The sequence below is a fragment of the Mycteria americana genome, chromosome 9 (genome assembly GCF_035582795.1).
Source record: "Mycteria americana isolate JAX WOST 10 ecotype Jacksonville Zoo and Gardens chromosome 9, USCA_MyAme_1.0, whole genome shotgun sequence".
Taxonomy (NCBI): domain Eukaryota; kingdom Metazoa; phylum Chordata; class Aves; order Ciconiiformes; family Ciconiidae; genus Mycteria; species Mycteria americana.
This window is the reverse complement of record NC_134373.1, coordinates 24,468,871-24,481,586: the sequence shown is the minus strand read 5'-3', so window position 1 is coordinate 24,481,586 and position 12,716 is coordinate 24,468,871. Positions and strand designations below refer to the sequence as shown.

The 12,716-nt window shown below is 36.6% G+C and overlaps 1 protein-coding gene across 1 annotated transcript in view; it reads right to left on the bottom strand.

Annotated features, from left to right (window-relative positions):
* The window catches only part of KCNH7 (potassium voltage-gated channel subfamily H member 7), a 237,920-nt gene extending 225,660 nt beyond the window's left edge, over positions 1-12,260 (bottom strand). Inside the window, exons 1-2 of the mRNA XM_075511509.1 lie at positions 12,185-12,260; positions 9,923-10,153 (exon numbers count right to left, since the gene is read on the bottom strand). Coding sequence (XP_075367624.1) covers positions 9,923-10,153; positions 12,185-12,260 — 307 coding nt within the window. The remainder of the gene's footprint in view (positions 1-9,922; positions 10,154-12,184) is intronic.
* Positions 12,261-12,716: the final 456 nt, after the last annotated feature.

The following is a 12,716-nucleotide window of genomic DNA, read 5'->3' as shown; positions in this document are numbered from 1 at the left end:
ACAAATGCTCTTGCATATTCAAATGTGAGAGAAATCATGTTTGAAATACAAGCAGCCACACAGAATGTATTTATCTGGCTAATAATTATGTCGAGTTCTGCAGAGACACTGACGCTACTGGCAATTCTGCTTCTGCAGGATCTGTTTTTTTTATAAATGAGGTCAAAAGACAACCAGAAATGAATGTAAATAGACCTGCATGGTCTATTGAAAGGCTCCTTCAGCTGTAATATTCTTTGTTTGTGTAGTTGTTTTTATAAAAAAGAATTGCATACCTGTCAGCTAGGAAGAAGAGTTGTCTGTGGACCATGTTATTCCTTTCTCTTTTCCCCGCTTTAAATAAACAGTAACCAGAGAAGGGGGATGCCACCCGCACTGGCGCCTGATCTACAAACATCACACATATCAGACACTAACTCTGCTTGTAGCTGCAGTAGCAGTTAGTAGGTTTGAATTAACTTTTTAAGCATCTGGGAGCAGGTCCTTAGACTGCAGTTCTACTCCTAACATGAGAGAAGGGATTTGCAAGTTTTAGGATAAAGAGAAACAATGTCTTCATACAAGTGTGTGGTCACCCACATACAGTACTCAAACTCTGCTTTATCCCTCTACAAAACTTTTCTTTGAAACTCCGTAGGTAAAACACTAAAGCCGCTTCTGTGCCACCTCATATTCTTGTTGCCATAAGCAATCAGTATAACTTACAGAAGCACTAAGGATGCTCTGAACTGTGGACCAGCACGGACCTGACTGGCTCAGGATTGACATTATATATAGGTTGTCTTTCACACCAGTTAATAAGCCACTCCATTATCCACAGAGAAGGCTCAAATATTGATTTATAGTTACCTGTTTTTGTAATTCAAGGCTGTTATTCTCTCACGTAATATGGTATGTTGTCCATGACTCCAGGAATAGTCCTTTTGGGAAGTGGTGTCATTTCTGTTGGATGGACTTTGGTGTTAAATTGATTCCTGGTATATTTTATCATGCAAAAATAATGCTGGGCACTTATGATGGGAAAAAAGGAACACATTTTCCTTTCTTTTATTATCATTATTTAAAATGACATGGACTTTAGGTTTTCTTTCTTTCTTTCCCATTTGTGAACTGAAAGCCATTTTTCAAGCAAGTAGACAGAACTGCAACAGTATTTTACATTAAATACCATGACAATAGGATTTATGGACTACTGAGTTTCATGTTCTTTTGAAAGTATAAAAAGAAATGCTTTCTTGTACAACAGCCATAAACATGCAAAATACTAATGAGATTATCTGGCATTTTTTCCAGAGAGGAAGGAGTAAAGCAGATTGGCACAAATGAGTTTTGAAAGGAGGAAATTTGCAAGCTATTTTCAGAGATACACTTGCATTGATTTGAATGAAAATCAGCAGAGAATGCTCTAAGAAATAAATAATCTCAAAAGGGCACAGACTCCAAAGCCTGAGAACAGCTGGGAATAAGTGCTTTAGAACATGTGTGTTAGTGATGAAACATATTTACATGATGATTAACTGCTTTTCAAGCAGCCTAGGTATAAGACAAAGGCAAAAAACCTAATATATATCTATCCTTGCTCTGAAGTCATCTTGGCCTCTCTACCCTGTGGATTAAAATGGAGGAAGGTTTTGTCTGTGTTTTGCATGCTTCTTTCATACCTTGTTGTCTTTGTATGTAGCAGCTCAGATCCAGCTAATACTAGTTAGCAATGGCATAATACATCTCTACCAGCAGTGCTCTAATACCTAAAGACTGGGATTTTTAGTGTTGCAAAAATTAAACTTTGCTGTTTAATTCTGTGAAAGCTGTGGGTGCACAAGTCAAATCCTGTATCTGCAGGTATTGATACCTTGCTCTCAGGCCTTTCTGCTCTAGGAGCAGAAACAATCAGTTACTGTATAGTCCCATGCATTTGCTCCAAAGAGGCCAACATTTCATAAGCTGATACTGTCAAGGATCAGTGTATTTGGGTATTGTGATAAATCCTAATTTTCCAGTATTTGAAGTAAACTCTTATTGCGTTTCTCTGAACTGAACTGACCATTTAGGCAAGACTTTCTGGTTTCCACTGCAGGCTCATGTGGCAAATCAGGGATTTAAATGAGGTCATGGCAAAATGTAAAAGAAAGGATTTTTATTGACTATGGTACTATGGAGGAACAAGGACAGGAGAGCAAGAAATTTCAGCAGGCAGGGAAGTACTGAAGGCAGCTGTGATTTCTGGCCTAAGCTTTCTTCTGGTCATTCCCACTCAACTATCAGCAATGAAATAGTTAATAATGTTGACATTTAAACACCATCTTTAGGTTTTGATGATATGATGGCTCTTTGTTAACAATGAAGCTGGAATATATTTTTTTTTGGATAACACTTCAGTACTATAATGGAGGGCATTATCAAAACTACATATAATGAGATCTATAACTAGAGTCTGGTTAATGAAATGGAAAAAGACAACAGGACCTCCCTTTTATACTGTTTGTTTTGACTTTTTTTCAGATTGAATTTTTGTATCCTTTGTGGTGATCTTTACTGATGAGATTTCACTACAACTACAGAATTAAAGAATTAAGAAAAATAGAAACAAAAAGGCTATATTGTACCAGAAAGTTTGTGAGGGAGCTTAAAATGGGGTATCTATGGAAATGCTGGAGGTCAAAAGCATTTTGTGACTAGTTATGGCTGTAATTCTGCTTTCCAAATGAAATTTTAATTTAATTTCTAAGAAATAATTCAAATATGTATGTTATTTCCTTTAAAACAGAAACAGTATACTAGACTAAAAAGTTCAAGCTATACAAAATTATAACACCAATACTTCTCACCTCAGAGATGTGAACTTTCAGAGATGTAGACTTTGTGAAATCAGCTGTAACTATAGAGCCACATTACCCCACTGTCATTGTCATGCATCTGCTCTGCCTAGATCTAGGTTCACAGCTACATTTCTGATTGCTTTTGAGATATGCAGTTTCCAGAGTGAGTTAGCAATTTCCATAGTCAGCTTGGTCTTACTACTCTGAATCCTGTACTGCTTCATTAAGCTTTTTCCATACTTAGCTGGGAATCTGGGAAGAATATGGACTGTCTACCACACAGACTGAGTCATACACCAAGTCAAATATGTAGGGAACACTTTAAAACTGGACTTGAAACCACTAACATAAAATCTAATCCACACTACTATTCTCTTTCCATTGCTTGAAACCAGAGAGAACAGCACCAATGTCAACATTGGTACTATTCGAAGCATGATGTTCTGACGTTTGTATAATACCAAATAAGCAGAAGGCTGCTATTAGAAAAGCAGTTGCTCTTCCCCCATGTCTATTGCAAGATATGAAGTCTGATTTGCTCTCTGCATCTTTTTTTGATATATGGGCCAATTCAGCGGCGAAGAGAAAGAACCAATCAATAATGCAAATTAGGAGTATGGAAAGACTCCCTTATCAGAATGTAACGTTAAAAAGGATGCACACTGAAGATGGAAAGAGGACACAATAAAATCATGTGAAACCACATCAAAAAATAGACTAACAGCTTCTGTTCTTTTTGTCTCAAAATCCAAAACCAAAATAGCTTTCACTAAAACTGAAAGGAACATATTCAAAGCAGATAAAAAACTTTGCCAGGCAATGCCTAATTAAAAGATGAAACTCTTCTCCATAGGATATTATCATTCTAAACAGCTTAGAAAAACTTTAATTTTGAGTATGTGTATCATATTGTAACCTCCTAGTGCCATTTGACTCCAGAATGTGACACCTTTCTTACCACTGTGGGACTCTCTTTTTGAAAGTCAGCAATCATTGATTCTTTGTAGCTCAAGCAAGGGAAATTGGGGTCCCTTGATTAATGTAAGTTGACCCTGTGACTTTCTGAATCCTGCTGTAAAACTGCACTATGGAAGTCCAGTGGCAGAAGAGTTCCCCCTGGACACTGTACTGAAATGAAAGACTCCTCCTGATCCACTAGCCTCCAGATTTTTTATTTGTGCCATGAAGGAACTTAAAACTGTCAGAAGGGATTTTTCCAAACTGAGTAAGATTTTTTTTTCTGTTAAAGATGCAGTAGCTATAATAATAGCAGTTGTATTCTTCATTATTTGTTAAAATTAGATATTTCTAATCATACCTTCCTGACCCTAAACGCTGACAAAGAGAACAATTTTAAACGCAATTTAATTTTTCTTCCTTTTAATTCAGATACTGTCTCTCATTAGCAGGAATACATGAATGGGAAAAAATGATCTTCTATAAAAGACCCCTTCTTATTGAAAATGAATTCATCTTAACCTGAGAAGAAAAAGCCAAGGAATATACTGGAAAGCCAAGGAATTGAAAAATATGGTTGAAATTGGCCCATAAATAAACCTACTTAGTATATCTGACAGCTGCTTTATCATAATCATTAGGTATCCCAGGTGAAATGTGAATAAGAAGTGACCCATAGCTCTGGGCAGGCACAGGAACCATAACTGAATGGGGATGAGCAAAGGAGATATTCTGATCATAGAGGTATCAGCTTGCTGCTGATGGTGCTCCGTGTTGCAAAAACAGCAATACTGACTGGGACAAGGGGCAGTCTTGCCTCTTAGAACAAGTATTAAAACCTAAGGTAGAAACATTACACTACAGACGTAAGAAAAAGTCATCCATTTCCAGTGGTTCAACACCTTCAGTAACATTCTGGATTTGATCCAAGTTTTTCTTTTTAAGGATGTTTGGAAAAAAGTTGCATTAAGACAGGCTTTTTGGACAGCTTTTTGTTGGGGTTAACACTTACTTTATCAAAATGCAGTCAGATAGTATTTCTTAAACCAAGAACTCCTACAGCAGCAGGGTATTAGACAGTGACTTGATTCATTGACGTTTCTCATTAGCTCTGGTTAAGGCATTGAATCTACAGTCAAAACTGCACTTGCTGACCCTCATGTTAAAGCTAGTCTAAAGGGACTCGACACACATGCAAGGGTCTTTCTTTTCAGTTGTATTTTTAATTGATTGGTATGTTCACAGCATTTATAGAACACAAAGAGGTGATAAAACGCCTATGATAGCTGAAGTCTAGATAATGACCTTCTAAATGAAGTCCTGATCTTTCTATTTTAGAACACTTAATACCATTTTCACTTTATTTTGTCAGTATGTTTACACGCTATTTTATTTTCTTATCCCCAAAAAAGAGCTTATCCCCAAAAAAGAGCCTTAAAAATATTAGTTTTAAATCTTAATGCGTTTTGAAAATACAAATATGTTTGATTTGCAGTCAAATGTAGCAAATTACATTTCTCAAACTGGGTAAGTGGCAAGTAATTTGTGAGGTTTGTAAACACTCTGCAAATAATTGCTTAATCTTATCTTTGCTCAAACCTATACTCTTCTGTAGTGCTTATCCCTAGAATATCTGATGTGTATAGCATAAGCTTAAATGATCTCCTTACCTCCCCTTAACAGGTATACTCTGTAACCTTAGATATAGCCCACTGTTGTCCACAAAGCACAGAGCAAGAAGTAAAAAAGTATCTAGTGTGATACAATCCTTTCTGATTATCATATATCCATTCTCAATCCCAAAATAATTTTACTTTTTATGTCAAAAGCTTTACAGCTTTACCACCTCAAGCAATATTTTACAGCTGTCAAGAATGATTTATGCAATAATGACTTAAACTGCAAAATGGAGTCCTCAAAGGAAGAGCTGTCAAACATTTTCACCACAAATAACTTTATTAAAATAAGAATTGATATTCTGTATAAACAATATCTTACCTTCAACTATAATATAGATCATATAGCTATATGATTTGTGAAAATGAAGTTGTGAGATAGTGAGGAATATACTATACTGCTACTTTGATATCAGAATATAATTTTTGAATTAAGCAGATGTTAATGCCTAATGGGCAAGACTTTAAAAAAAATCTGTTTCAAAATAATAGTTCTTATGATTTGGCTGTATTTATCTATTGTTCTTTTTAAAAAGGGATGTTTACATTAAAAAAGAAATTTACTGAGTCTTTAATCCCATGAGTACATCCAGGGACTTTTGTGGAGCTTCCTGTGTGATGAGAACCTATAAACTTGGACCCTTAGTTTTGGCATCCATCTGTTCCCATTAACCATTTTTCTCAGTAGTAATTAATTCATTTGATAACTATGTAATCACCTACCATGGCACTACTCTAACAGGCAGAGGACTAGAACTTTGCCTGGATTGTGTAAATACCCTTCTAAAAGGAAAAAGGAGTGAGGAGAAATTGAAACCAAATGTAGGCTATATTAACAATCTTATTCTGATACAAGCACTGCAAGAGGAGCTAGTAAGGCTTTTAGCTGCAAACGTTAAAAACTTGTGTGAAGACAGTCACCAGCGTGGTTGGGACAGGGCCTGCTGGGTGTATAAGGAATGCTGGCATCCTACCTCCATGCCATCTACACAATTACACAACGCTATCACAAGCATTCTCCCCCTCTCGTCCGCACTCTCCCCACACTGCACAGTGGAAAGAGAAACATGCCCACTCTAGGTAACACGTTTATAAAACCAGGATACATTGGATTTGCGTTCTCCTTTGACCATTGTATCTTCTTTCTGCCGTGTTTAAGGCAGTGCAGATTCAAGCAACTGCCATTTTCTGAAAATCAACCTGCTACAATTTTTTTCCCATCCTTCTGTCCCCTTTTCTTCAAGCGTGTGATCTGGCCTAAAGATTAAAGCAGTGAACAAACAGCAGCATTCAGTCTTGCATCATCAAGATGTTTAGAACTCAAAAACTTGCACTTTCTTTCATCTAGAAAAGTGGACTATAGACCAGTAGAGAACATCAGAATCCTAATTCCCAGTATGTATGCAATACCATTTTTCTAGTGCAAGGATTTCCTTTTAAGTTGAACTTTAAAGCTGTGACATTTTAAAACTATGCGAGGTGGTATTTAGAACTAAAAAGAAAAAGCGTTAGTTATAGAGTCATTCCCTTTCTGATATCTGCATTGGTGGACTTCTGATGACAGATTAGCTTTATAAGTGAGGGGATATATGATCCCACTGACATTTGCTTTACTTTGAAATATTAAAATAATTTTTAATGTAATCAGTGGCTTATGTAGAGTAAATGATAGTGTGATGTGGAACAAGGTTTTATTTGCAATTCACTGGGCATTTATTCAGGACTGTGTAATACGGTCTTCAGAAACTCCTGTTGGTGGAACCGCAAGTGATCCACACCTTCATGAGCTGTCTTCCTCCTCTGTATGCTTAGTATTATGTTAAATATTATACAATGGGTGGCTATGAAATATAATGTCAAATCAAACTTTCAAGCAGTGGGTAGTTCATTGGAGTAACCTGGGTTACTCACATGGAGAAAGTTACATTTCTAACTGTGCTGGTATTGACCTCTTAAAATATTTTCATATTCACTCACAGCACACAGTACAAAATAAGCCACTAATCAGGCACTAAACTCTCAGATTTTTAGAAAATTCTTTAAATTCATTTTGCTTCAGAACCTGGAGGAAGGCCTTGTTAGGTATCACCATTCTGTATATTATAATATACAGACTATGTTATAAATAGCATATATATATACTCTATATATTGCAAAAACAAATTTGCAAATTTGAAAAAGTGAAGAAGTGAAGATGAAAAGTGAAGCATATCTTTTCAGTAATTTAGAATAACTATAGCATATGTTTACTGGTGTTTATTATATCCACCATAGAGGTAGTCTCAATTTTATTATACCACACAAACTTCAGATCTTTTTGTCACATTTTGTAAAGAAATTGAACATTATGTGGAACGAAAAAAAAAGTCTGTATATACAAATGATCAAGCTGTCAGACATTTACGCATTTGAGTGTCAGACCTATCCTGTATTTTGTCGATTTTTGCCTGTAATCAGTGACTTGATATTTTAAATGATATTTACAATTCAAAACAATTCACCTGTATTTGTTTAAATTTAGCAGTGCATATAGTGCATATGGTAAGTCCTTTTCACATTTTGACCAGTAAAATTTTGAGGAATTCAACTCAAATTTGTCTAGAACTGTTGTCTGTAGCTTTTGAAATTCCTTAACCTTCAAGTATATCGTCTAGTAATTTAAAGAAACTATTCACAGAAGTGAAGTTACTGAGAACCCTTATGCATAAGATTGTTTACACTGAATAATCCATAACTCTCATTTATAATGTGCTTCAAGATTCAAAACTATTTACAAAAGATATGCCAATTTTTATGGACAGTTTTACTTTGGTTCACCTCAAACAGATTATGGTGTGTTACCTGATGCCAGAATTCAGCATTTTAGAAAAATACATATTTACAGTAATTGACAGATAAGCAGTACTTTAGTTAAGCGCCTTTCCCTCCCTCCTAATATCTTGGGAGACTGAAGCACTTTTAAATGACCAGATCTCAAAACACTGCTCCAGGCTGGTGGCTGTGAAAGTTAGCAATGACATTCTCTTTTTGCAATATTATTTTTAACACACGCCAAGTTAAAACAAACCCAGGCTAGATGTGTAAAAGAGACACAGTGTCAGGTCTCCTGAGAAAACTATGTTCAAGGCACAGCTACAACAACAAATCTTCACCAAAATCTGCTCCAGACCACTGCACCAGATCTAAGAATAAAGGACTCTACTGAGAATGTGCTAAGAGGAATATGCTTAAATATTGGTAGCGTGGGTAGAATGGTTGGCCCGAGTCCTATCTGAATTATACCAGCCTAAGCTAAAAATAATATTACTTAAGTCTCTCCGAGATAACAACAGAATTATTGAGAACAGGGTTTAACTCTGTGACTTTAAATGAGAGAGCATCCATTGCATGTGATTCTAAAATTGATGCAAACAACACACTGGCACTTCTCCAGAACTAATTTAAGCTCAGCATTTGAATATGAATTTCCTTTTCCTTCTCCCAAGAGTGTACACAGCAAGAGACAGAATAAGGTACGCCACACTTATCCATTACTTGGATTTGTTTGAAAGACGGATGTTTCTGTAAATAACCCTGGGTAATTAGGAAAAAAAACCCAAACCCTACATATAACTATTATGTATCATAATTACTTTTCGTGCATATGCATTTTTTAATCTGCAAATACAGTTGTTTATTCATTTTATGCTCTTAACAGGAAAAAAGCATCAGCATAGCAGACTTAGCCATTCTTCCTTATATCAGCAATAGTGTTAACAGGTATATATTGAGTCTTCACTGAATAACAGGGAAACTCTTTGTAGTTTAGCCATCCCAAAATTTTTACTCTGACAACATAATTCTGGGACAACTTCTGTGGTTCAGCTGTAGGTACTCCAACTTCACAATATCTCATCTCTGAAAAAGACTTGTCCCTTTCTTTATACGCTAATGCCTTCTTCATGATAGACCAATTGTTGCTACTTTTAACCTTGTTGTACTTTTTCCAGTAAAATACTGCATTTAAATCAAGGTATGATTCCAATTGTGTGAGGCAGGCAGAGTTAAGCCCCCTGAAACTGATACACCATTCCTATGTCCTGTGAAATGAAACACTTCATAAAAATTAACATTCATTCACAGGATGTCCCCCCTATGCTTGTGTTATCTGCTCATCGTTGTAGGGCTGTTTACTTTCAGAGATTTAGATCTGCTTTAAACCAACTGAGAGGAGAACTTTTGTTCAACAGTTGCAAAACAGTGCTAGCTTCATTCAGCTGTTAGAGTCAGCGTACAGTGGTATACTCTATACACCCACTACTTTCAGGGCAGATTCCCTTACTGGTATACGTAAGTGTACTTCACTGGACTTCAGAGGAATTACAACACTGCTCCAGCAAAAGGTCTGGCCAGCAGATTATACACACTTCTTCTACCAATCAACTGATAACCAAACACACAAAAGGTCTTGAAAATAAAAACAGACTTTACCATCTTTGTGATAATAGGTGACTTCTACTTTCCTCTCCTCTGACCCCAGCAGTGCTTGAGCAATTTGGGCAATGTGATGTCTTTTGGTCTCTGGCCCATGAAGAAAATCACAGGTGCAAGGTTTCTGCATGACATCTGGCCTGGAGAACCCGGTCATTTCACAGAACCCATCATTGCAGTAGATGATAGCACAATTCTGCACTCTGGCATTAGCAATGATGAATTTTTTATCTGCAATAAAAGAAAGTGATGCATTTTTTAGTACTCTTTCAACATTTCATAAAGTGTCGATTGCATGGATGGATGCTAAACAACCCTTCTTTTCAATGGGATGCCTGAAATGCAGAGATTTTCAGTCATTTAATGTAGCTAATTTGATCCATAGCTTTTACAGAAACTTCAATAAATTTAGAATACATTAAAGATGGAGATAGTTGTCTTTTAAGGAAATAAAACCAGATTATGCAAATCTTTTGCAAAACTCCTTTTGACTTCAAAATTTTGTCTTTTTTAGCTTCACTGAAACTCAGGTGATGAGCGCCATCCTGTCAGCCATAGCGCCAGGAAAGTCCTTGAAAAGTTAGTAGCTTCTTTTGGGGGGAAGGGGGCCTCGGGACGGGGGCTCTACTCAAGCGAAGGGCTTCCTGGGATAAGGTCCAACCATCTCAGTCTCTGTAGGGATTTTCATTGCGGTGAATGATAGCAAGTTTATAGTCAGTATTTTAACAAAACAATCTAGAAAAGAACATAAAGATTTTTTTTCCTCTGTGATTGTTTAGAAGTTACGTTTATAAAAGAAAATATTCCTTAGTAAAAAAAAAAAGGAGTATGAAGGTACATGAAAACCAAAGACTGTGATGTTGGAAACATTTTGCACAGCCTGATGAAGTTCTGTGCTTCAGTCCATCATCCTTTCCCAAACTCTCACCTGACAGAAAGGCTGAAAAGTTTTCAACTGTTATTTCATTTGTTTCTGTTTACCACTATAACACGCTATTCCCATTTAATTATAAATGTGCAGCTTTCATACATTTACTGTTAATAACATGAATTTCTGCTTACTTAATCACACTAGTAGGTCCCTTGCTTTATAAAAGACTTTTTACATGGCACCAAGTTAGCAGTACAAGTCTTGAAAATTTTAAAGATATTCTGTCTTTGAACACAGTTAAATATTTGGAGAGAAAAATATAGATTTCATTCTTGCTTTTTGTACTGTCTTTCAATCATGCTGAATTTTCACCATCACTTGCCTAGTTAGTAGGTAGTGCTTTATTCTCTTCAAAATATATACACTTTACTGCACAAAAACTTTACTCGAGTAGCAACACTGACTTAGCATTTAGATAAATTAGGACTACAAACACCGTCTTCGTTTTTTTCTCAAATAATATAAATATCAAATTGGTAACATGGGTTTAAGTACAATGAAGTATATAAACTGGAGTTAGCTGTAAGGGTTTGCACCACAGTGATCCTAAAAATATGCTAAATATTTAAATAAATGTACATATATCAAAACTACTGTTTCTAAACGAAATTCATTTTAAGCATCAAGTGTCCCTTCTTACTGTTAACAATAAACCAGAGTTCCGGCCAGGAAAAACACTTGAGCTTCAGCCTCCTCGACAGGTAGTAAACTGCTGCATTGGAAAAGATCACACAGACTCTCCCTGAGGATGCATTTGCACTGGTTTGATAGATATTTTAGGCTTGCATAAACAAAGCAGAAATATTTGACAGCTATATTAACATGCAGTCATGACAACAAGGTAAGAGAGTATTTTCCCTTTCATAACTCCTTTGCACATTATCTGTTTCCTCTAAATCAAAGTCTGACTGTTCTGCTTTATTTTGAAAAGACAATGCTAATTAATAATAATAACAATAACAACAACAATAATAATAAATCTAGCTAATTTTTTTAGACATTGCACAGGCAGCAAGATCGTACACTCTGCTTTCAGAGCCATGTCACCAGTTCTGAACAAGGTAAGAGATATAACTTCTATAGCTATACAATATGGACACGGACAAAGATAAAAACTATTCCTTGAAACGGGGAAAAAACCCAGCCCAATAATTCAAGTCGGTAATCTGTACTCTAGATCAAAAACAATGTTACTCCTGCCAGGGATCCCCTCCTTACCTCTGGGGTTTTCTTTACAAGCTACAAACTTAAAATAGTCTGGAGCTGCTGTCCATTTAGTCACAAACAGAATCAAACTACTGTAGCAAAATAGATAGAAAGAGAGAACTTACTTTGCCCTTCAAATTTTCGTATGATTGTACCCAAAAATGTATTTTGTGGTGCCACATGACCTCTGCGAACAGGCATGTTTGTACGGGTCTTCGGTTTTCTGTGCACAATGACTTCTCCAAGGATCTCCTACACGGCTCCAGCCCCAAGCACCGAGCCAGCTACCCTTTGTGACAAATCATCGTCCTCTGGAGCTCGAAATCTCTTCCCATTAGCACCACTTCTAGACACACGCTTTTCCTACTGGAGTCAGATCCATCCCCCAGTTTCTTTCTTTTTCTTTCTTTCTTTCCTTGCTTTCTTTTCTATTTTTTTCCCGGAGGAGCTCGGACGCTATTGTCTGGGGCGGGGAGGGGTGGGGTAAGCAGGAGGAGGTGGGGGGGGAAGATTACAAGGGTAATCGATCTCTAGCACCAAACATCGCCAATTTTCCAAAGCAAATGGCTGTGACCCGGCAGCTTCCGACGCTGTAGTGATGGTTAGAGGGCTGGAAGACTAATGTTGCTCCGCTGCCAGAGGGAGTGACGTTCCCCC